The 24,445-nt window shown below is 51.0% G+C and overlaps 8 protein-coding genes across 8 annotated transcripts; 6 read left to right on the top strand and 2 right to left on the bottom strand.

Annotated features, from left to right (window-relative positions):
- Positions 1-206: 206 nt before the first annotated feature.
- On the top strand, positions 207-1,793 carry LTR84_003914 (uncharacterized protein; the record flags this gene model as incomplete). Its single annotated transcript, XM_064847497.1, has 1 exon — positions 207-1,793. The coding sequence occupies one exon, from the start codon at positions 207-209 to the stop codon at positions 1,791-1,793; it is 1,587 nt and encodes a 528-aa protein (XP_064705218.1).
- A 605-nt stretch (positions 1,794-2,398) lies between these two features.
- LTR84_003913 (uncharacterized protein) lies at positions 2,399-3,562 on the top strand (the record flags this gene model as incomplete). The annotated part of the gene is made up of 1 exon (XM_064847496.1): positions 2,399-3,562. The coding sequence occupies one exon, from the start codon at positions 2,399-2,401 to the stop codon at positions 3,560-3,562; it is 1,164 nt and encodes a 387-aa protein (XP_064705217.1).
- A 1,115-nt stretch (positions 3,563-4,677) lies between these two features.
- Positions 4,678-7,945, top strand: GDH1 (glutamate dehydrogenase (NADP(+)) gdh1; the record flags this gene model as incomplete). The annotated part of the gene is made up of 2 exons (XM_064847495.1): positions 4,678-4,907; positions 4,951-7,945. The coding sequence occupies 2 exons, from the start codon at positions 4,678-4,680 to the stop codon at positions 7,943-7,945; spliced, it is 3,225 nt and encodes a 1,074-aa protein (XP_064705216.1).
- Positions 7,946-8,456: 511 nt separating this feature from the next.
- On the bottom strand, positions 8,457-9,404 carry LTR84_003911 (uncharacterized protein; the record flags this gene model as incomplete). The annotated part of the gene is made up of 1 exon (XM_064847494.1): positions 8,457-9,404. The coding sequence occupies one exon, from the start codon at positions 9,402-9,404 to the stop codon at positions 8,457-8,459; it is 948 nt and encodes a 315-aa protein (XP_064705215.1).
- Positions 9,405-10,427: 1,023 nt separating this feature from the next.
- Positions 10,428-12,029, top strand: LTR84_003910 (uncharacterized protein; the record flags this gene model as incomplete). Its single annotated transcript, XM_064847493.1, has 1 exon — positions 10,428-12,029. One exon carries the CDS (start codon positions 10,428-10,430, stop codon positions 12,027-12,029), a length of 1,602 nt encoding a protein of 533 aa, XP_064705214.1.
- A 1,334-nt stretch (positions 12,030-13,363) lies between these two features.
- Positions 13,364-13,779, top strand: LTR84_003909 (uncharacterized protein; the record flags this gene model as incomplete). Its single annotated transcript, XM_064847492.1, has 2 exons — positions 13,364-13,444; positions 13,537-13,779. The coding sequence occupies 2 exons, from the start codon at positions 13,364-13,366 to the stop codon at positions 13,777-13,779; spliced, it is 324 nt and encodes a 107-aa protein (XP_064705213.1).
- Positions 13,780-18,579: 4,800 nt separating this feature from the next.
- On the top strand, positions 18,580-20,340 carry LTR84_003908 (uncharacterized protein; the record flags this gene model as incomplete). Its single annotated transcript, XM_064847491.1, has 2 exons — positions 18,580-18,854; positions 18,915-20,340. The coding sequence occupies 2 exons, from the start codon at positions 18,580-18,582 to the stop codon at positions 20,338-20,340; spliced, it is 1,701 nt and encodes a 566-aa protein (XP_064705212.1).
- A 1,706-nt stretch (positions 20,341-22,046) lies between these two features.
- LTR84_003907 (uncharacterized protein) lies at positions 22,047-23,867 on the bottom strand (the record flags this gene model as incomplete). Its single annotated transcript, XM_064847490.1, has 1 exon — positions 22,047-23,867. One exon carries the CDS (start codon positions 23,865-23,867, stop codon positions 22,047-22,049), a length of 1,821 nt encoding a protein of 606 aa, XP_064705211.1.
- Between the last annotated feature and the right edge of the window lie 578 nt (positions 23,868-24,445).

The raw sequence follows: 24,445 nt of genomic DNA, 5'->3' as shown, positions 1-24,445 counted from the left end.
CGCCCTTGATATCTACTCCTTCCTCGACTTTGTTCGCTGGCCTACACGACTATCCCCCTCTCCCGATTGCCCAGGCGCAGGCGCATTCCGAACAAGGTTATCCCTCGACACCAATAGAGGTACTGGTAGACACCACTGGAGCCGAGCCAGGGCGAGGGTGCCGTGCTTATGAGAAAGATACGAACATCCACTTGGAGGAGGAGGAGATGAAGGCCGTCAAGACCAAAGCCACAATCGGTGTGCTGTCCACCATCATCTCTTACATGTCCCTGAACAGTATCTATCGAGCAAGACACCCCGAAGCATTCATCTGGCAAGATGAAGACCGAGAAGAGGCGACCTGGATGGCAACCTCCAAGTATTGGTTGGACCGCAAGGCATGCCGTTGGCTCGGAGTGTGTGGGGGTTTGCACATCCACCTGACCAACGAAATGGACGATTTCGGTCATATGCCCATGATTAAGCAGAAGCAACAAAAATCAGTCGGTTCGGAGCCAGACTGGGACTGGCAAACCGCATGGACTGAAGGCAAACATCGACCAGAGGACTGGACCGATGACGAGCGAGTTCTCCGAGAGATTCCAGCCTATGTGCTCGAGTATGCCCCACTGGTTCATCTCTATTCTGGAGAACAGTTTTGGCCGTGTGACATTGCGGAGCACCTATATCACATCACACCCGCCCTCAACTACACCCCCGTCGCAGCCGAGGACAGCCATCCTACCTTGGAGAGCTTGGACAAGCTCAACCGGTGGCAGAAAGGTCGGTGGGTTTTCTTGACCAGTGACGACAATGTTGAAGAACGACCCGAGTGGCTCGCCGGGGAGAAGAACATCCCCAACAACCCAGTCAATCCGGATGACCCTTTTCTGGATAATGATGGCTGGGTGCATCACCCGGGTCGGACATACCTGCAAGGGGTCAAGGATGCATTGGCGGATTTGAAGGACTGGTTTGCCCCGGAGCTGAACGATGAGCAAGTAACCAAGGACTTCCGGACCACCCGCTTTGGCAAGACCAACAATGCTGAAGCCGTCTCCAAGATGCACTCGGAGCTGAAGCGCTCCGAGGGCGTTGGCAGGATCCGTGGCGGGCGGAGTGACGCACCGGCCGTCTTGATCACGGTCAACAAAGGTCATGGCATCGTGGATGCGTTTTGGTTCTTCTTCTACAGCTTCAACTTGGGCAATGTGGTCCTCAACGTTCGGTTTGGAAACCACGTCGGTGATTGGGAACACACGGCGATCCGCTTCCAACACGGCGAGCCCAAAGCCGTCTTCTTCAGTGAGCACAACTTTGGCTCCGCCTACAGCTACGAGGCGGTTGAAAAGCTGGGGAAGCGACCGGTGATCTACTCGGCGTATGGAACCCACGCCATGTACGCCACACCAGCCACGCACCCTTATATTCTACCATGGGGGATACTCCATGATCTCACGGACCGCGGCCCGCTTTGGGACCCGGCCCTGAACTCGCATGCTTACACATACGACCACGTGAACGACAAGCTGCGATCATCCAACGTCACCCCCGAAGCACCCACTGAGTGGTTTGACTTTGCCGGACACTGGGGTGACAAGTTTTACCCATTGAATGATAGACGACAATATCGGTTTGCGGGACAATACCACTATGTGAATGGACCTCTTGGACCCAAGTTCAAGGAATTAGACCGGAAGAAGATATGCCCTGGGCCGGACTCGGCGCCGTGCGTGATCAAGAACTGGCTATCTGGATCTGAGAAGATTGGACGGATTCACGTGTCGAATGAAGAAGGGGAAGATGTTTTGTGACGGACCAGACGAGACGAGTATAGAGACACATTCTTTTACGACGATTGCTTCATCGTGTTTGGTGAACAGCATCATGATACCCCCGGTTGAACGTGTTATGGATATGATTGACGGCGTTTGGATGCGGGGCATTTGACTTTTAAGGGGGACTCTTGACGGCCATGATGGTTGCAGATGTAACATGTCTTCACTATGATAGAGCAGACCAAGTATATATTCTACTATGCTGGTGCCACACCTAACCCGAGTTGGAGTGCAAGCTATGACGTGCATGGGCATTCAACCAGCAGGTCACGCGGTAAGCGAATCCCCGCTTCTGCCACTGGAATGTGTGGCGCGCCTGTGCTCCGTGTCTCATATCACTTGGTACTGACTTCGCCTGATGACCTTTGCATCCAACGTTTACCACTGCGCTGCCGCCTTGTCCATCAGCCCCAATTCTTTGTCTTTGTTTTTACACTTTCTGACTCGAGCAAGATCTGGTTTATCTTGTCCACCTCGGTGCCTAATTAAGTTCAGCTTATCACCATTAGCCTACACGCATGGATCGATGACGATAACCTCCACTCACCTTTGGCCCTCCATCATCCTAATCAAATCATCAAATGCACCCTCCCGACCTTCCATTTTCCTCCTCTGTCATCAACAATGAGACCATCACCTCCAGTATGATTCCCCTATCCCCCATAACAGGGCTCGCAACCACCGGCGTGTCATTCCTCGCCACTATCACCGCTGCTGGGGTTGCCCAAGCCACCGGAACGCCCAACACATTCAAATCCAAGCCCGACGATGAGAACAATGGGGAGTGCAAATTACTGGGATCATTTGCGGTTTTTGTTCAGGGAGCGCTTGGTGCCCTCGCCTTGTTGACACTGGTGTTCAAGAGATGGAGGGAGCGACCGCAACGACCAGTCAAAGTCTGGGCATTCGACGTATCCAAGCAGGTGGTCGGGTCTATACTACTTCACCTGGCCAATGTGGTCATGGCCATGTTCTCGGCCGGTCAGATCCAGGCAACGATTGCAAAGTCCGCCGCGAGCGCAGCGGGAGTGGATACCGAAGACAAATACCAGCCGAATCCATGCTCGTGGTACCTGCTCAACCTGGCCGTTGACACGACGGTGGGCATCGTCATCCTGATCGCCATCCTCAAAATTTTGACCATTGGAGCCAGCTACACAGCTCTGGCCCGACCACTCGAATCCATCGAATCTGGTCACTACGGCACACCACCCAAAACCACATGGTGGCTGAAGCAGTGTCTGATATATTTTGTGGGATTGATCGGGATGAAGTCGTGCGTTTTCTTGCTTTTCCAACTTTGTCCATGGCTGGGCCGGGTCGGAGACTGGGCGCTCCGCTGGACAGAGGGTAATGAGGCGGTGCAGATCGCATTTGTCATGTTTATTTTCCCACTCATCATGAACGGCATGCAATACTACATCATCGACACCTTTATCAAGAACAACAAGAACAAGGAGGATGCGGCCTCTGGGAGAGCCGATGGAGCACAAGACGACGAGCAAGGAGGACTCCTTGGGCCAGACGGTGATCACGATCAATCAGTGGATGGGGATGCAGTTGGAGCTGGCGCAAGACCGCAGAAACCCCAGTTCCAGCATCATCATGTGGCGTCGTATGATCCGGACAAGGACGGTGAAACACTTTTGGCAACGAGTCGAGATGGAGAAAGCAGTAGCAGTAACAGTGCCATGCTGGCAGAACAGGCGGAGGAAGAGGCGGTCGAGAATCGACCTCGTGTGTGACAGGAATAGGAAATTGATAGCGGAGGATAGGATAGGAAAGGATAGGACATGAAATCTCTGTTTTGGCGCCTTGTCCATTCCATTGATCCCGTGTTGTGTCTTGTTTCTCCATGGATCGCGATGCTGGTGTTGATGATGATGAAATGCGAAAGTCACATTAGGCCATCTACTACGACCACCACATCACGTCTTGGATCGGGAAGGGTCAAACGCACATGGCTGGAGTATTGGGTAATGTTAAAGCACCAGATTGGAGCGGTTTGGTCAAGTTGAGTAACTAGGTTACTCTGCATCAAGACACTTGAAGCCATTGTGGTTTTTTCCTTGTAAATTTTCCAAACCCCAGACTCTGCTTGGCTGGTGGGCGTCCGGCTTTACCCTAGGCTAAGCGTTGGGGGGTTGGAGGCGCCCACACATGATCCAGGGGGCACGGGAATGAGGACCGAAGAGGCGCCACTGGACAAATCTCACGAGTTTCTGGGGTGATTCGGGTCCCGGTGGCCGATGCGGTCCCTGGTCCCTGGATCTGATGTCTTAAGAGTGATCATTACGACGCTTCTTGCTGAGAGGACCATCTGATGGCAACACTAAAGAGGTTTTCCATTCGACTAGTGGCATGCATATCCAATTGCGGGGATGCTTGGGGGGCACTGCTTCCATCATCTACAACTTGAAGTGACTAAAGTTACATAATTTGACTCCTTGTTCTTGGGCCATGTGATGCATCAGAGATGAAAATGGAAATGGAAATCAGAATTTTGCTAATTGCTAAATCTCTCACCGGCACCCGGAGGTGGAGGCGGGCACTGCCAATATAAATAACAATTAGGAATCCGGCCCGCCATCAACCAGGTAGTCTCCGGATAGAGTCAACAACATACTAGACTTCAGCTTCAGCTTCACGTCCCTTATCATTGATAAAGAAAGGGCCCCTTCTCTGTCTCTGCCCCGTCTGTCATCCTCCACACAACTGGTCTACTCCGGTCAGATTGCGGCTGACTCTCATATGAAAGCACTCCCTTCCCTCGTTTCCAGCTGAGACACTCTCCTTTCTTCCCTTTCTTCTCGTTCCCCGTCTACCTCATTTTGTCCTTCTCTCTCTTCCAAACACAATCATGGCTGCCCCAACAACAAATGGCGACCAGCTGCTCAATCCAGCAAAGCACAAGCTGGTCGAACAAGTCATCCGAACCCCGGGCAGACAGCCATCTCCACAACCCACCATGCTGGGAGTCCCAGGAGCCTCTCAGTCAAACCAGTCTCTTCATCGCATTCTGTCCGATCACGGCTCGGGCTATGTGGCTCCCAAATTCGAGGGCAAACAAGCCCAGATGGGCGAAGGCAAGTTCGATCCCATTCCTCTTGGGGTGGAACTTCACTAACTGGAGACCCGCAACAGTCATGGATTTAATCGAAGAGAAGGGTTTCCTCCCCACCGAATTTGTGGCCTCCGAGACCGAGTGGTTCTACAATGCCCTTGGAATCGACGACATGTACTTCTCCACCGAACGAGCCGAAGCAGTAGCCGCCAACATCCTTTCTCTCTACGCTGCCAAATTGGCCGCCTATGCCCGCGATGACAAGAAGTTGGAAATCCGACTGGCAAAGGAAGCCGCCGATCATGCCGTCTATATTGACACCAGCGCACCGGGAATCAGCGTCATTGACGGTCCAAGATATGAACAGAGAATGGACGAGAAATACATCGATGGCTCCGTTCCGAGTCGCAGTTACAGAGTCGAGTCTTTCCGATCCACAAATGCCCTGCCAGAGAATCCCGGCCAGTCGCTGCGTTGCTACTTCGTCTACGAATGCCGCTTCGACAACCCCAATCCGAGCCCAGACGAGACAGACCTAGAAGTGATTGGCGAGAAGACCTTCCTGCAAAAGGCTACACCAAACACAAAGGCTGTCTACCAAGAGATCATCAACTATGCCGTCCAACGGACAGGTCCCGTCATCGAGATGTTTGAAATGGAGGGCACTCGCGAGAAGCGTCTTGTCATTGCCTACCGGCAAGGTTCTGCCCTCGGAGTCTTCAGTGCTCTTTCAGATCTATACCACTACTACGGCGTAACGAGCTCGCGGAAGTACGTCGAACAGTTTTCCAACGGCATCACCGTCATCTCTCTATATCTCAAGCCCGCCTCGGTCGAGATCGCCAAGCAAAGAAATCCCCCCATCGAAGCAGCCATCCACCAAATCATCAAAGAGGTGTCTCTTCTCTTCTGCATCCCCCAGAACAAACTCCAGGGCCAGTTTGCTAGCGGCAACTTGAGTTTACAGGAATCCATTTACGCCCACTGCGTCCACGTTTTCGTACAACAATTCCTCAACCGTCTTGGTTCCGAATATACTTCCCTGGTGGCGGCACTCAAGGGTGACACCAATGCAAATGCTGAACTATTGTCCAAGATCAAGAAGCGTCTTAGAACAGAAACCTTCACTTCAGAGTATATTCTTGAGATCATCAACCGCTATCCCGAGCTCATCAGATCGCTCTATCTCTCTTTCGCCAATACTCACTACGTCCAGACACGTGGTGAACAGGATGACTTCATCCCTACCCTGAGTTATCTGCGCCTCAATGTGGATAAGGTGCTCGATGACAAGAGTTTGTCTGAGATCATCTCACGAACCGTGGGAAACCAGCATGATGAGATGGTCATGCAATATTTCTTGACCTTCAATAAGGCCGTCCTGAAGACCAACTTCTATACGCCTACCAAAGTGGCCCTCAGCTTCAGGCTCAAGCCCAGCACGGATTTCCTTCCAGAACACGAATACCCTCAGCCATTATACGGTATGTTCTTGGTGATTGGATCCGAATTCCGAGGCTTCCACCTCCGCTTCAGGGATATTGCCCGTGGTGGTATCCGAATCGTCAAGTCACGAAACCGAGAAGCTTACAGCATCAATGCCCGAACTCAATTCGATGAAAACTACAATCTTGCGAATACTCAACAACGCAAGAACAAGGACATTCCCGAAGGCGGATCCAAGGGTGTCATTCTTCTTGACTTCAATCACCAAGACAAGGCTCGTGGTGCTTTTGAGAAATATATCGATAGCATTATGGATCTCCTCTTACCTCCTACCAGCCCTGGTATCAAGGATCCCATTGTGGATCTGCATGGCAAACCGGAGATTCTCTTCATGGGTCCTGACGAGAATACGGCCGATCTGGTGAACTGGGCAACGGAACATGCCCGTATGCGTGGTGCTCCATGGTGGAAGTCTTTCTTCACCGGAAAGAGCCCCAAGCTTGGTGGCATTCCTCACGATGCTTACGGCATGACTACTTTGTCAGTCCGAGAGTATGTCAACGGCATCTACCGTAAACTCAACCTCGATCCTAGCAAGATTCGAAAGATGCAAACCGGAGGCCCTGACGGTGACCTAGGCTCCAACGAGATCTTGCTCAGTAATGAGAAATACGTTGCCATCGTCGATGGCGCTGGTGTATTGGTTGACCCTCAAGGTCTTGATAAAACCGAACTCCTGAGATTGGCCAAGAATCGTGTCATGATCCACGAGTATGACATTTCTAAGCTTTCAGCAGACGGTTATCGTGTTCTGGTCGAGGAGTCCAATATTACATTGCCATCGGGCGAAAAGGTCAACAACGGAATGACCTTCCGAAACACCTTCCATCTCCGCGATGGCAGTAACTACGACATGTTTGTCCCTTGTGGTGGTCGTCCTGAGTCTATTGACTTGTCGTCAGCCAACAAGCTGATTGTCGATGGAAAAGCTACCATTCCCTACATTGTAGAGGGCGCCAATCTGTTCATCACATCAGACGCCAAACTTCGATTGGAGAAGGCCGGATGTATTGTGTACAAAGACGCCTCGGCAAACAAGGGAGGAGTCACCTCATCGTCACTTGAAGTACTGGCCAGTTTGTCATTCGACGACCAGAGCTTCATTGAGAACATGTGCGTAGGCACCGACGGAACGGTCCCCGCATTCTACCAGTCATATGTGAAAGAAGTGCAGGAGACCATCCAGCGAAACGCACGTCTCGAGTTCGAGGCCATCTGGCGCGAAAACGAGAGCAGCGGAATCGCTCGATCCACACTTTCCGACCAATTATCCCTCGCCATTACCAAGCTCGACGAAGAACTCCAAAATTTCGGCGAGCTCTGGGACAACAAGCCGTTGCGTGTGGCCGTGTTCAAGGAAGCGCTGCCGCAAACTCTCCAGGCGAAGGTCGGCCTCGACAAGATCTTGGAGCGCGTGCCGGAGAATTACCTCAAGGCGATTTTTGGCAGTTACATGGCCAGTCGCTTCGTGTACGAGTATGGTGCTACGCCCAGTCAGTTTGCTTTCTTTGATTTCATGCGAAAGCGTATGGCGGGTGCTATTGTCAACGGGCAGTAAATCTGCGCCCACTGAAGTTGTTTGTCTTTGTGATTTATTTCCCTTTGGTTCTATTCGGTCCTCGGGCTATGCATGATTTGGAAAGCGGGGCGGGAAAGGGACAAGAAACGCAATACGGTCGTCTTGGGAACGGACATGGACAAAGCTTTTGTAGCTCCTGAAGGTTGGAATGGCCCATGGAACACGAGGAATAGGATGAGAGACAAAGTTTTCTCTCTTGCTTCCTGGAGCAATGGCGTTGATCTATCTATGTATGACGCTACGCGATGCGACGCAAAGCAAGTGGAAAGACAAAAGTTGGCTACCTAGGTAGTGTGGTAAAGCACCAAATATTGGACCCTGAATTACCTGTGCTCATGATTACGTGAAATTTCACAGTCGACGGTACGATCTGTCAGGTCTTGGTGTCAAAGAATATTTTATGGTATCTGTAGTATAGCTTCACAAAAAACACATTGATGTTCTATCATTGCTCGTATTCATTCCGTCATCTCGGAACACTCACCTTCGATCACTCCGAATCAGTACCAGAACCCGAATGAGCACCACCTCCACCATCAGTGGTCCCCATCTCCGCCTTCTTCCTCTTCTCCCTCTCCTTCCGCTTGACCTTCTTCTCGCGATTCCTCCTCGTCCGCTTCTCCCGCTCCGCCGCGTCCGTCACCGTCGCGCGCTGCGCCGCTTCGGCTTTGGCTGCCAGTTGCCGGCGGAGGTGGATGCGGCGTTTCTTGGAGGGGCGGGGCCGGGGTTGGGGGTGCAGTGCTTTAGGCGTGGAGGTTGTTGCTTGGGTCTTGGACGAGCGTGAAAAAGGGGATTTCTTGGTTGTCGATGTCGATGTTGACGGCAGAGTGATGGTGATGACACGCCAGGGGACAGCGGTGCCGGGCCATTTTGACGTGGCGTTGGAAAGCACGTCGTGCGACGACATGGCGGTCTCCAAGTACTGGGATTGTCGCTGGAGTTGGGTCGCCGGAGGGAGCGCGGATGTGAAGTGATAGGTGTCTGGACGCCGGGGACGGATGAACCGTGCAGACTCCAGAGAATATTCGGTGATTCCTGGTTCGGGGGTCGTGGAGAGGCGGATTGCTTGGTGGTGTTGGGTTGGTAGTTGGGAGCTCTGCGGGTTCGACGTAGAGCCTGAGGTCGTTGTGGGTTGGTTGAAGAGCCGGAATTGGTAGGTTGGTTCTTCGTTCTCTTGATCTTGATCCTCTGCATTTTCTTGATTGCCGGGTTTGGCTACAGATGCTGGAATGGGATCTTGAGCGGCTTGTTGTTGAGGAGTGACGAAGTCGTACTGGAAGCCATAGTCTACCTCCACAATCTGATGCTCTTCTTCTGGTTGAGATGGAGAGACCTGTCTTGAAGAACGCCTAGATCCATCTGAGCTGTTTTCGTCGCTGTTCCCAGCGAGAAATGTCGAGCGCTTGATTCTTTTTGCCTTGGGTACTTCAAACATCATCTTCGTGATGGGTGTTGAAATGATGCCACACTCGAGATTGACAGAAAATGATTATTGAAGCACCAGTTGTGCTCTTGTCATTATTGCCTGTTGATGGATGTCTTGCTGAGTCAAACTCCAAAAAAAACCTCTGGAAAATCTTTGTGGTAAGGCTTAGACGTGTTAGTTCAGCCTCACCTCAATAACAGCCCTATCAAAAAAGACGTTAAGGTTCAAGAAGGTTGTCCCCTGTCGAGACGAAAACCAGACCGTGAAGCAAGATCTCTTATCTCTCTTGGGGGCTGAGAGCTGCAATTCTAGGCGGTCAATTGGTGGGTGGTGCTTACCGAGGTTCGTGTGTCTTGGCCCTTGGGGGCGATGAAGGTCACCCATGGGCTTTTTACTCGTTCGGCATTGGGGGGCATTTCAGACCCTAAACCCAAAGGCAAAAGGGTGCCCACCCGCCGATTCTCCAGGGAGCCCTAGGGCCCAATGATTAAGTATCCCAAGGATGTGCTTAGATTGCTCGTGGCTGCCACGTTCCATCGATCGATTCAAGTTCCTGCCTCAGGGATGAATATGCAATGGGAATTCAGGACTTTTTTTAAGCAATATACAATTATTTCATAAAGTCAAGTGATAATTCTGCAACATGATCTCCCCATCTTGAACCACCCACAGTGCATCTGAGCGCCCCCGCTTAAGCTGCCTACCTGGAGGTTCTCACTGGCACCCCCCCTAAACACAAACTAAACACCACCCGTCACCTCCACCATTGGTTCAAATAACAACTCATCTGCATAGTGGCTTTCCGCTAAAGTACCAAGCAGCAATGCACCACCATCGACCACATGCAGAAGCTGGCTGTAGTGAGGCGCAGCCTTGTTCAATCATCATGTCGACTCATCCTGCATTCCCCCTTGCTTCTTCAATCTGTCTCCATCACTACTGTAAGGTCTATACCGTTGATCATCAACAAACACTCGCAACCAGTTCCACAGGCACGAGCACAAGCCCGAGCACGACCGCATCAATCACCAGATCATGTCTGGGGTGGGTGAAGTTCTAGCCATCGTCAGTTGTGTGGCCGGACTCATCCAAGCCTATGATTCTGGCACCCGCATCGTCCGACAAATCAAAGCGAGGCGCCAGGCCCATGGCGCCCTCCCACCCTCTGACCTACTCGAGCAATCTATCGAGCAAGGTAAGAGGGAAATCCAGAAGGTAGTCGAAAACGGAAAGCAGCGCTTCGGCCCATCTTTCGAAGAAGGCGATGGTGAGTACCTGGAACCACCAAACAGCATATATCAATCACTAACGTCGCAAACAGCCACCGCACAAAACGCTCTCTTCCGCATCACCATTGCGACACAGCAGGCTCTTTTGGATGGCCTCACTCAGGCTCGAGAAGACGATGGTATCATCGATTTCGAATATTGTGTCAACACCTCGGACAAGGGTCGCAATGATGCCCTCATCGCACTCCATCAACTTTTCCAGCGCAAACTCGAGGAAGAGATGGAGAGAAAGAGATTACAACCCCCAACATTGTCCACGGCGGCCCCTGCATCACCTATCGCACCTCCACCATATCAGCATCATCCTGTCCAATCTGCAACTGCCAAACAAGACCAGCAGCCTCCATCGCCATTACCGAAGATCAAGAAATCCCGAACATTTGGTGAAGCGATTGGCTTCCGACGGAAGTCAAAGGATAACAAAGACCTGTCCCCGACAGTATCAAATGTCCCAGACTCAGACAAATTGGCCGAACTGTCACCCAGATTGTCACAACACGAAATCCAACCCTCGGTAAACCGGCGAAACACGAATTCTTCTATGCGTTCAAACGCCACCTGGTCCAGTGGTTCTACCGACTCTACTGTTGGTCAACCGAGACCAATTACTCGAGCAGACACCTCCGCATCTTCCATCACCATGGTCTCCCGGCGTGATACCAATTTCTCAACCATCTCTGGCATGTCTTCAATGTCTGCCGTCTCATCCATCTCACCCATCACAAAATATGGTGCTTGTTGCAAGTATGCCTACGAATTACGAGACGGCAATGTCAAGAAAGGCCTGATGCTGCAGTTGGCTGGCTTCTACAGCGATCATGCCTTTTATGGCTGCGCCAGCACCAAATGCGAATTTCAATGTCCAGCCTACAAGGACAAGAGTGGATTCAGGATGGACACAAGGGTTTTCAACACTCCTGGAGGAATCAAGTATCGATGGCTGTTTCTTGCGAAATCGCATGTTCAGCAGAAGGATTCTCGTTTTGCTTCATTTCGATGCTTGGTTTGCATCCTCCTAAAGGACGAGTCGGCCGTCTACTCAAACCGAGATTCACTATTTGCACATCTAGCAGATCATCAGGGTGCATTCCTGGGCGATACCTTGATTGAAGGTCAATTGTCCTTTGACAATCATGGAGCAAAATCCGGCGGTGATCTAGATTTTGATATCCGGTTTCCAGAAGCTGCACCAATCGAGCCGTCCAGAGAGGATCAAGGAGTGGCCGTGGTCGTTTCTGCGACACTGCCACTGGATACTCATCAGTTTTCCCAGAGCATACCTATTAAAACCCCAGCCGTGAATGCATATCCTCATGAGCCGGATTACAACCCTTGGGCAACCACTTGATGTACCGATACTCTTCGACATTCTCGTTTCCCAAGGTGCCCAAGGTTGTTCATCTGACTGTCTAGAGGGTGGATGTCTGACGCAGACCCGGATGCGAACGTTTTGACGATTGATGGTTTCTTATCTGTTATATACCTTGATGCTATGCTTTTGATTGGAAACATGTGGATGGATGGCGCAATTTGGTTGGAAAGCGGGTCATTCTCGGATAAACTTGATCCGATGCACATTTTCTAACTTGCGTCTCTCCGATGGCGATCGACAGCAATGTGGTTTTGCTCTCACCTTTGATTCATAGAAGTATCATCATAGGACTACGAGACGATCAATGAGACTAGCAATACTGTGATTTAATCCAAAACTTCCCATAGTTCGTGGGTCCAGATACCTCAAGTGGCGTGGAAGCAACCATCAACCGTTACCTGGATTCTGAAATTTATATTCCCCCACAATTACACTGATATCAGATTCACAAAACGACCACCAATTCTCAACCAGTTATTTTATAACTGAGATAGATCCAAAATGGCCGAGAAAAAGCTGCCGACCACATATCCAAGTTTGTACCTTGTTCCCCATTCGCGCCTTCACACCGCGCCTCCTATCAATGGAATTCCTTCCAGGGCTTCCTGACGAATCTATCTATGCTGACTTGAGCCTCGTTGGGAAGACCCCGTCCACATCGCGGTGATCGGCGGCACAGGACTCAACACACTCGAGCACTTCACCGAAGCGGCCGTCATCGACATCGACACGCCATGGGGCAAGCCATCGTCGCCGATCACGATCCTCGAACACCCATCCCCGACCACCGGCAAACCCATCCCGATCGCCTTCCTGGCCCGCCACGGCGTGCACCACCAGTACAACCCCTCTGAGATCCCCGTGCGCGCCAACATCGCAGCGCTGCGGAAGCTGGGCGTTCGGAGCATCATTGCCTTCTCGGCGGCCGGCTCGTTGGCCGAAGAGGTCAAGCCGCGTGATTTCGTCGTCCCGGATCAGGTCATCGATCGCACCAAGGGCGTCAGGCCGTATACCTTCTTCGAGGACGGCTTTGTCGCCCATGTGCCTTTTGCCGATCCGTTTGATAAGTATGTTGGGGCGGTCGTCAGGAAGTGTGGGCATAGTCTGGAGGGTGACGGGGTTGTCTTGCATGATACGGGAACTTTGATCGTCATGGGTGAGTTTTGTCTTGCATTGGATTAGATAGATGTTGTTTTCCCCTTCGCTGTGGGTTGGTTGGCTGACTTCCGTTGGTGTCTACAGAGGGTCCTCAGTTCAGTACCAGGGCAGAGTCAAACATGTACCGGTCTTGGGGCGGAACCATTATCAACATGTCTACGTTGCCTGAAGCCAAACTCGCCGCCGAGGCCGAGATCGCTTATCAGGTCATCATCATGAGTACCGACTACGATGTGAGTTTCTATCAGGCTGAAGATTATGACCCATCCTTCCTTTCTACGTTGAACTTCTCCTGTTCAGCACTAACATTTCAAATCAAAACCAGTGCTGGCACGACTCCGGCGACGTCTCGGTCGAGATGGTCATGGGCCACATGCGCGCCAACGCAGTCAACGCACGACGCTTCATCGCCGCGGTGCTTGACGAGCTGTCCAAGGAAGAGCATGCGGAGCTCGTACAGGGAAAGCACCTCGCTGGTGGCAGGAAGTTCGGAATCAGCACCTATCCTGAAGGGAGGAGCAAGAAGGCTGTGGAGAAGCTCAATTGGCTGTTCGAGGGCTATTTCTAGATAGCTAATCACTCGAGAGGGCATGGTGGCACTCGTGCCTTGATGGAGAGAAATGCTCTAGTCATCTCCTGAGCAAATGATATGCTTTTTGTCCGATGGATATAGAACCTGTCGAAATCCTAGCCTCAACGCTGGACTTTTCGTTTTGCACAGGCATGGGGCAGAGTGTAACAAGCCCACACAATGTAGAGTGCTTGGCTGTCGGCCAGGGAAAGACATAGATTCTGAAATACTCTGTCCAATCTCCTGAAAGCGGATTTTGTAGGCCTCATATAACATGCGCTCTTGCAGTACATTCAATGCCGCCAATCCTGAGACTTAGCCGATGGGGACAATAATAGATTGCACTTACCCACATGGATGTGGCCTCCAAGGCCGTGATTGTCCGAATTGCCACGAAGGTATAGCCTTGTGTCGATTACGTGGGTAATACTCAAACATTACCGCAGCGTACACCAACAATTGGCAAAAATGTCATTCCGGAGATTTGCTAAAGCATGCGGGCTGCAGATTGTAGTCATATCAGACCGTGAGACATTGCCATTGATACTCCTATTCCTCCACTATCGAGTGGTGTTTACGGGATATGCCAATCTGGTAAATTAGTGTTGGTTCCAAGCATCAGCGATTTCCTCACGGCCTGCAAGGTCTGAACTAGGGAAACAACGTAAGGAGTCCGGACGCTATTTTGGACATTCAATACTTTGATATAAGCTTTGGGAAAGTTCCCAGTCTTGACGAAATCCTGGTCCATTGATCTTCATAATAGAGTGAAATGTGAAATCCCCTGGTCCATGTTGGTAGAAAAGAAGCCGATCGGGAAGCGATGGAAGTTTCTTGATAGGCATGGTTAACCCGGTCAATGTTCAAATTGCTTAGGTAAAGAAACGTCGATCTTCATGTTGCCGCTCGATGGGCATGTTCTTTGTTTCTGGTTGAGGCTTCCGTGACGCGTGCTAGAGGTTTGCAATGACGACCTTTTCCACGCCCCGTGCCGGTTGTTGGAAGTGGATGCGGATTGCGGGCTACACCCAAGCCTGAACGTCGAACTATTTCGAGATGCACTGTTTGCAACCGTGCAATATTGCAAGCCCCGAGGAAATGGGCCGGATAGATGTCAATACAGGACTGACGCGAGCGTTGACAGATATCGTTGTCAGTGCACAGTGCAATGTCCGTCTATTGAGCCACCGAGGTAAGAGGCGTGAATATCCTCCGACGGTGATTGATAAATGTTGATGGCCATTTGGCAGAGATCTCCAAGAGATTGAATTGCAGTGGGAGATGGAGCTACGTCAGTGGTCTGGGAAAAGCCCAATCGGACACAAGTCACGTGTGTTCGTGATCTCGACGCGTTCATTATTTGTTTACCATTTTGGAGCAGTCACGAATCACGATATCCGTGCGGAGCTGAGAAGAACAACCACCAACAATCCTACCCACCACAATCTCAAAATGAATAGCTCAAATTCAATTGATTCCGAGCAGTCGTTTCTCCGCACTTTCATACACGATAAGCACATGCACATGTAATCGTCATGGCAGGGGGCAGACCATCATCCCTGTACCCGAGTCGCATGATCCAACACATGATGCTGCGAACGCGTCCTTTGGGGTCGAAAAGCCTACTGGGGATGGCCCTTGCTCAGGAAGGAGTCGCACCAGGAGATCCTCCGGGATTTTGTCTGAGCAAATGGGTGATGTTGAATGGGCAGTGCTTGATCCTTTGGATTGATTGTGATATCAACTAGTCCATGAGTAGATGGTGCACTCGTACGAAGCAAGCAATGGGGTACAACTCCGAGCACATCTCTTCAAGGCTACCTTGCTCAACACCGTGACCGTTGTAACACCATTAAGCGAGAATGAGAAAATTGGTCCGTTTCCAGCACATGACGAATGACACTGCATCTCGATCCAGCCCGTCTTCAAAACGGTCAGATCGGGATGCTGTGATGAATTCATGGAACTTGTAGGTCATATTGACCGTAAAACTTGGTTGTATGACGTACGGATTGAGATTGTTGGCCCGAGTCGCGTCTGTTGAGAACTTGAGACGACTCGAGAGGGGATGAAATCCGCGTCCAAGACTCAGATTGTCAAGGAGCTCAGATAGTTCGTCTTCAACGTGGGGGGGCATGACGCCTCAGCCGAGAATCAAATGGTGTATTAGTGTGAAACAAGAGATGCCGATGACAGAGCCTGTCCTCGGCAATGGTGATTTATCACGAACGTGGTAATCCTTCTCTGATCTCATCGGAAACAAACTACGACTGCTAGAACGGAGCATGGACGTTGGATGACCAGACTTTCATACCTTGGAGAGCAGAACATGGTTTACTAGGTAGAAATCCCAGGTTCTTGACAAATTGAAGGTGTTGAAACTGTGAGATCCTATGAAGAAAGTCGGTACGACGGTGTCACCGTGGATAAAAACAGCCACCACCAAGTAGCTGAAGCACCTTGGGCCTTAGGCTAGACCTGATCAAGAGGCTCCACGTTTGGTCATCATCGATAACAATTCCAAGGTTGTGGATGGCGCAATCATTAAAAGGCCGAAACAAGTTGGTTGTTATTGCTTTTCGTGAAAGTATGAAGTACACCATGTGACAAAAGCCCCAAGGAACTATCGTTGGTAGCGCGTATCTACGAAGCCAGTCTCAACGAGTGAGTATCAGGATTCAGGTTGAGCTCAAGCCGTACAGAGTTCTCCTTTTGTACTCGGTGTTCCTTCTTGTTTGTCGAATTCGGATCTGATGGCTGTGTTGGAATTGACAAGTACGAGATACTATTCATGTCGAATGATTAATTTCGGCGCATGGCAAGGAGCTTGAACCACAAGTTGTGAGTATTTGGATCTAGACTTTGATCCTTTGGTTCTGTGCTCAAGGGTCTTTGACAGAACATTCCTCAAGTGTGAGAACGTGCCACAAGCTGATTTCCGCACGCGCCGCATGCTTGAGTTTGGTCTACACCGTGACATAGACACACGAGAAAGGCCAGAGCCAAGAGAGCAGATCAAAACTTAAGCATTACCCTCCTTGACTTAGCGGGCTGCAATTGTGATAGGGGAGGAAAAGGTCGGTTATCGCACAGGGCAACCTCGTGCCACGGCGCCAAACTCTGTTGAGCTGGCTTCAGGAACGGATCGAAGCTGATTGAAGAGGTTGAAGAGATGTTTAGCCTACCGAAGACGGCGTTAGTTTGACAGAAATGTTTCGTGCTGACTGCTGAGCCTCAGAGAGGTCCACCTGGACAGAAATTGACAAGCGAAGCAATGGATGGCATGGGGCAGTCGAAGCGCCACGGGTTGGAGCTTTGGAGGAGGAGGATGATTAACATCGGGATCTGAGATGGGTCCTAGCCATGGTCCACAAGGACATTGACCGACCTGGCCGACGCCCGTAGATCTGGGCTTTTGGGGATGATCAGAAAAAAGAACTGGAGAAGTGCGAAACAAGAGTTCGATGACGGGGAACTCTGTACTCGGTACTCATATCCATACAATGTGAAGATAGCAATTCGTCTTTCACAAAGCACGCCGGATACACGGCAGAAACACGTAAACAAAGGCCAGCTAAGCTAGGCATGAAACCTGGGCGTATCCGTTTGAAAGACCGTGACTGAAAGAGAAGACTGTCTCTGTCTCCTGCAGCGGTGCCGATGGGCTTGCATGGAAACGATCAGTGGTGGCTTGCTGAGTGGACAGGCCTCGATTGTCAGACCCAGCGACCTTGAAGCTCTGGCAGACTGGCAGGGCCGAAAAGGCGCTCTGGTTGGCAGGTAGGTAGCGGGGAATCGCTGGAAAGGAATGGTCTAATCGTTGGCCCTGAGCCCATTGGGGGTCATTGGAACCATTCCCCCAGGCAATGCACATCGGGTCTGTGTGACACTGGCATTTCGCCAATGCAGGTGCCAGGTGCAGTGGGTGTCGCCCACTTTTCACCGCCTTGTAATGGTACCAACGAGTAATGACCTGACCTCCAGCTTCCGGGGCGGTAGGCGGTACGCCGACTTGTACGTAACTGCCCCAGGCGACATATTACTGGCAGTTTGGCAGTTCTTTAGCTGTTGGCGCCCATGCCCGCCCATGCCCACTCTGTCGACTGCCCTCCCCACTATCTCTCGTAACCGGGCCTGGCAACGGCTAAAACTCGTCCTTGGACCTTGGTACCTCGTCAGAGTTCTGCGTTTGGCTCGGGCTCCCACTCCACCCAGAAGCTGCCTTGGAGTCGGCACTCGCGGTCTACTAGCACCACCTGCAAGTTGCAACCTCGCAGGTGCAGGTGCAGGTTCTGTTCGAGTTCGACTACGGATATGCTGCCCAGCAACAACAAGTCCCTACTGCTGCTTCCATCTTAAAGTCGTCTTCCTTCCTTCTCTTCAGCCACCGAGCTGCAGGTCAAGGTCAATTCTCTTTCCCGTTGTCTTGAGGCTTACTGGCAGCGAGTCGAGAAAGAGACCTTCACTTCTGGTCCCGGTGGTCCACGCCCTCCCTCACAACTCACCACCCCGTCGTCGAGCCACCCTCACTCACGTCCACGTCCACCTCACCCTTCCACCGGACCAACGAGATCAGACCATCAGGGGAGTCATGTTAGTTTGACAAGTCCTCTTCCTCGAGAAGTCATCGACACGTTCGAATCTGCCATACAGGTCTTTCATTCAACGGGTCGACTTTGTGGCATTTTCCAACCGACTTCAACTTGTCCTCCAACGTCCTTGTGGAACGAAGCCCTTCTCGAACACCCAAAGGTCTCTTTCATTCCTTCGAGGTCTTGACCAACCCCAATCACCACCATGATTGAGGCTTCTTCTCCACTTGCTGCTATGCAGCCTCCGTCCTTCATGGGTCGTTGTGGCGGTGGTTTTAGAGCAGATGCTCCGCCATTATATGCCTCTCTGGCTGCTGCCAAAGGCTTTGGTGTTAACAGCTTCAACTTCCGAGATCTCTCCATGAAGAGACCTACACACAAGTCTCATCCAGACTACTTCAGCATGAAGCCTGTCCGCGGCTCATCCCCCACCGCCAGTCTCGCCGCCGACCTATCTCAGAACTTCCATATCGACCAAAGGTATGTTGAACACCGGGAGGCTATTCCAGGAGGGCACTGCATGTACTGATATACCCCTAGTCCACAACAGCCGACGCCTCGGAGAGCGCTCTTCGCGAGCAATTTGGATAGCCACCCGCATCTTACCACACCACCTGTTCCCTCATCCTCGCCTGGAGGGGACGACTGCATGGACATGGACTTTTCCCCCCTACCACACAAGGTGCCATTTACCACAGTGGAACTTCAGCTACAGTCACCAACACCGGAACTGACACCAGCTGATTCTTCCTCTTTGTCGTTACCGTCCCCACCCGACCTGATCATGGAACCCATGCAGATAACAATACCGTCAGAGCGAAGGAAATCCATGAGTCTACGACCTAGTTTGTCAAGAGCCAAGGGCTATAGTACTGGAACCCTTCCTCAGAGGCCAGTGCCAGAGGCTCAGCTCCCACCATTCAAATTCGGCAACTATTCTACCAAGCCGACCACTTCCTCGTCTTTGTCACTCTCCGAGATCTTTGCCGACTCGCCTTCGCAAGACCAGCCGTCTCCTCGGTTGCCAGTTCAGACTTTCCTGCCTCCAAGGCCTCGGTCAGGAATTTCTTTGGCCTCTCATTCGTCAAGAAATGGCTCACCGCTTGGTGTACATATGCGTAAAAACTCCAATCCACTGGTTAGACCACGGAAACAATTTCGACGTTCTTTAAGCATGTTCGAGCACCCCGAAGATGTAATGAAGCAAGAAAAGGAGCGCCTGAGCCCTCCTCCACCTCTACTGCCTTCGATCATGGATGTGGAGGCTCCACATGTTCCTCAACTTCCACACTTTGATCTCGATGGTGATGCCGGTGCCCTACCCAGAATCACCAAGGAGACGATGGTCGAAATTCTGGAAGGAAACTATAACCATTTGTACGAGAAACTGGTGATCATTGACTGCCGGTTCGAGTATGAGTATGAAGGTGGCCATATCACTGGTGCTGTAAACTTCAACGACAAAGAGACATTGTCAGCACAGTTGTTTGATGTGGAGCCCACATCAAAAGCCCTCTTGGTGTTCCATTGCGAGTATTCTGCTCATCGTGCCCCTTTGATGGCCAAGTTCATCCGGAATAAAGATCGTGCAGTCAACGCCGATCGCTATCCTGGCTTGACATACCCAGAAGCATATATCTTAGATGGTGGCTATAGCACATTCTTCAAGGATCATCGAGATCGTTGTTATCCTCAGAACTATGTCGAGATGGACGCAAAGGAGTATGCGATGGACTGTGAACGAGGTCTCGGGAAAGTGAAACAACGATCGAAACTTGTCCGAGCCCAGACCTTTGCATTCGGCCAACACTCACCTCAGATTGACTCTAGTCCCACTGCCATGGGTCGAAGTCGTCTTGACAGTGACATGGATTTTGAGATGGGTCTCGATTATACCCCGGTTCCAGCTGTGAAGTCGGGGTTTGATGTTCTTCGTTGCCGAAACCAACGAATGCTTTCTTATTGATGGGTTCTTCTCACTCATCCTCTTGAATTTTAGCCTGGCGTTTGGAGCGGTATCATCCTTCCCCATTTTGGGCGGTCGGCACATTTGGCGCTTCCTTTACATCAACAGCAAGCGGCCCTTGGACGTCTCACCAAACTACCAGGACTTTTTTGTTTCTTGCACGCCCACAATTGTGTTGGCGTGACCCATTACCGGAACTTTTACGCTGAATCCATGACGTGGTTCAGCTGTTTACCTTAACCCATGAATGATCATGCGGCATTTGGCACGTTGATCGTGTTGGCAATGCTATGACTGAGACCAGTTTGAAAATGGTCAGACACATAAACTTTTCCTCTTTCTCAACTTCTATCTCCCTCGGCTTGCAGCTCAGGGGCGATCTTGCCATCTGCAATCCATGAGAACCTGCACACAACTTTCAAAATCACAAACTACTCAACACCATTGCTTGATCTCTCGCTTCAGCAAACCTTCTCTGGCGCCAAACACTACCTCGACTTTTAATCAGCGTGATTTACATTGCACTTGATTCTGCTTTCTCCCTCGTCCTTCCGACCTTTGGAAGTCCATCACTACATTGTACAGACAAAACATCGTTGCAAACCAATAACACTCTATTTCGGTCCAGACGTTTGAAAGGGTATAAGAGTGCGGCCACAGACGTATCTTTTCACCATACAGGGTGGAAAAGGAAATCATTGGGAATGGAGCAATAAGGGTTTCAATTCAAAATACATTGTTTGCATGGGCGCTCAGGGTCACGGTCATGGTCGTGTTGTACAGTGCTCGTTTGGTATCGGTTGAATTGTGTATTGATTGAGCGGATGCCTCATTGTTCTTTAGCATAGCGATTGCGCTCACATTTGGCGCTTGGTTGGCATCGTTAAGCCCTGTGCTTCTTTGCATGCATGGAAAGGGCCTAACCTGTTTAACAAGCAGGATCGGGTGTCCATGCACCTTGAGATTGCAATACTCAATTGATTGTCGAGACAGTCTGACTCATTCGCTCCGTATCAAGACAAAGCTTACCTGTCATGATTTTTGGTGGAAGAGTAGCTAATATCCTCCTTACGGCGCGTGGATGTCTTTTCGTCATACTGCACCCCTCGCAAAAGTCATGAGACCAGAGTGGATGCTACATACAAATCCCAGACAAATTAGCAATTTCTATTTCCGCCACAAGTTTTCACCACAACCTCTTCGAATACCAAAATTCCACTGAGACCGGGAAGTATTACTTCTCTACATCTTTTCTATATAAGACTTGTGATAATGGCCAAGCGTAAATGAATGTAAATGGGCATTCCACACCTTTAGGACATTCCATTCATTTACTTGTACCTGCCAACTGATGTTGAGTTACCATTTGCTTGCCGAAAGGCTATACCATAATATCAATGATGAACCACAGCAGGTTGCACCTTAAGGTATCACCAGGAAGGAAGTTTGCTCAAATCGTCATTATAACTCTAGAGATCTCCGAGGGTCTGGCTCCATCCTCGTACGTGGAGAAGATACGTGCCACATGTGTATCATGACTACACTACAGATGCTCCCTGCGTGCAAACTACTTTTCGCCGTAGAATCCATCCTTAGAACTGCAAATGTGGTAGGACTGGCATCTGTGAAACTCGACCTACCCTGGCATACCGGGCAAGTCAACTCCGCGACAAAAAGCGGGAATTCGTGTTGAAGCACTCAATCTTTCAAGAGTCAAGCTTCTTGTACACCTTCCAGCCCTCCCTCCCCAGCCGTTCACCCTTGGCCATGTTCTCGTCGTCCATCCTCTGCAGATGTTGTTGAACCCATTGTTGCACTCGTTTGTCACTCGTGCCCACGATTCGAGCAGCCAACAATGCGGCATTGATGCTGTTTCCAATACTCACGGTCGCCACTGGAATACCTCGCGGCATCTGAACAATACTGAGTAAGCTGTCAAGGCCGTCCAAGCTGCTGGCCTTGACTGGAACTCCGATCACGGGCACAGGTGTTACCGAGGCCATCATCCCCGGCAAATGCGCCGCGCCGCCGGCGGCTGCAATAATGGCTTTCAGTCCCCGGGCAGCCGCGGCCTTGCCGAAGTCGAGCATATATTGTGGAGTGCGATGGGCAGATGTGATGGTCACTTCGTATGGGATGTCCATCTCGTCCAAGAGAGTGAGGCCCGGCTTCAGGGTGGCCAGGTCGGTGTCAGAGCCCATGACCACAGCGATGATGGAGCTTGGTGCAGGGGCAGGGTTGGACTTTTGGAGTGCGCTGGCAGTCGTTTTGATGTCGGCGGCAGTCGATCCGGATGCGTCTTTCCGATGGGCTCGAACCGCATCCGCCAACTGAATCAGGGAGTGCATTTTGGTTTCGCATTCTGACATGGAAGACCCTACTAGGGTTATATGTCCCATCTTCCGACCGGGGCGGCCATCTCCCTTCCCGTACAGGTGAACTTTGGCCCCTGCAACATCGAGAGCGGCATCAGCGATCAGCAAGTGAGAAGTTGGCTCTGGACCACCCAAAATATTTAGCATGACGACAGCAGGGACTGCCAGATCAGTGCAGCCCTCGGGAAACCTGGATGCTAGATTCGGGAGGACAGCACGTATCTGTGCTTCATACTGGGACATGTGGCAGGCTTCGATAGTATAATGACCCGAATTATGTGGACGTGGTGCGATCTCGTTGATCACCAAGCTATCGTCCTCGAGCAAGAATAGCTCCACACCGAAGACACCAGTGCCAGCAAATGTAGAGACTGCACGCCGCGCCAGATTTTGCGCCGCTTGAGCGATCTGTGACGAGATACCACGAGCTGGCACATAAACCAGTTTGCAGATGCTGTCCTCGTGTATGGTTTCCGCGGCGGGATAGGCGATGGTAGCCGACTCCCAGGAATCCGCGGAGGCGTCTTGACTTTTCTTGATGACCATGACTGCCAGTTCCATGCGAAAGTTTGCCCATTGCTCTGCATAAAGAGGTCGATTGTCCAATGCGGCCAATGCAGGTTCAACTTCCGACACCGACTTGACCGGATAGTTGCCCCTTCCATCATAGGCTTCCGTGCGAGACTTTAGCATGAATGGATAACCAATCTGATCGGCGATCTCCTTGAGGCCCTGTGGATGAGACGTGCCGACTGCGATGGATTTGGCAGTGGCAATACCAAACTTTGCGAAATGTTGCTTTTGAGCAAACTTGTCCTGAATGGTCCTAACCGTTCTCCAGCTGGGTTGAATTCGTGACCATTTCGTGCCTTGGACATGAGGCTTTTCCTGGTCGAGCTCCTCTAAGACTTTGGTGTCAACGTGCTCGATTTCATAAGTTAGAACGTCACAGTTGCTGGCAAGAGCCTTGACGTCCGAGGCGTTGGCAAACGACCCGGTGACGTGCTTGTCGGAGGCTACGAGGTTGATCTGCTTCGCCGGGGTGTTGTCACCGTCCAGAATGGCAACCTGGATGTTGAGTCTGTGGGCAGCCTCGACCAACATCCGGCCTAGCTGTCCACCACCCAGAACGCCCACGACCTGAGAATCCATCGAGCTCTGTTTGGTCACAATCTTTGGTGTCTGAGGGAATCGCTTGAAAGGTAAATGCACAGAGAACACAGAGATATGATATTGACTGTTGATGGCTCAAGGAGTGGTGACACAAAAAGTTGAGGTTTGAAAAATCCCTGTCTTGGGCATACTGGTAAGTTCCAAAGTTTTTATGGGGCTTGGCACTTTTTCGCCATAGTTACCTAGGTACATAAAGGTACGGATTGCCAAATTTTAAATCTGTATAAATCTTTTCGTAGAGTAGATTTCTTGCGAGACAACGATATAGGCATTATTCTCATACGAGAGATATGAAGATTTTGATGGAATACAATGATGCCCGCAGTAGATACGCGGGAAAACGCCTCTGTAATCTTACTGTTTGGCTGTAAGGCGAGTTTGTCCCATGACTTTTGCGGGGGCGCCTCAAGGCCCAAGAGTACCTGGCCACGCCTGAGAAGCCCTGGGCCCTGATCGACCGATTGTGGGGACCCTCTACACAAGGCTCCAGCTGTCCACCACAAGAAGTTTCGGGAAAGTTCTGTCCAACTCCGATTCACCATTCGTACTCATGCCCC

This window comes from Exophiala bonariae (genome assembly GCF_035927105.1).
Source record: "Exophiala bonariae strain CCFEE 5792 chromosome Unknown scaffold_17, whole genome shotgun sequence".
NCBI classification, from domain to species: domain Eukaryota; kingdom Fungi; phylum Ascomycota; class Eurotiomycetes; order Chaetothyriales; family Herpotrichiellaceae; genus Exophiala; species Exophiala bonariae.
The sequence above is the reverse complement of the archived record's forward strand: the minus strand, read 5'-3'. Positions and strand labels throughout refer to the sequence as shown.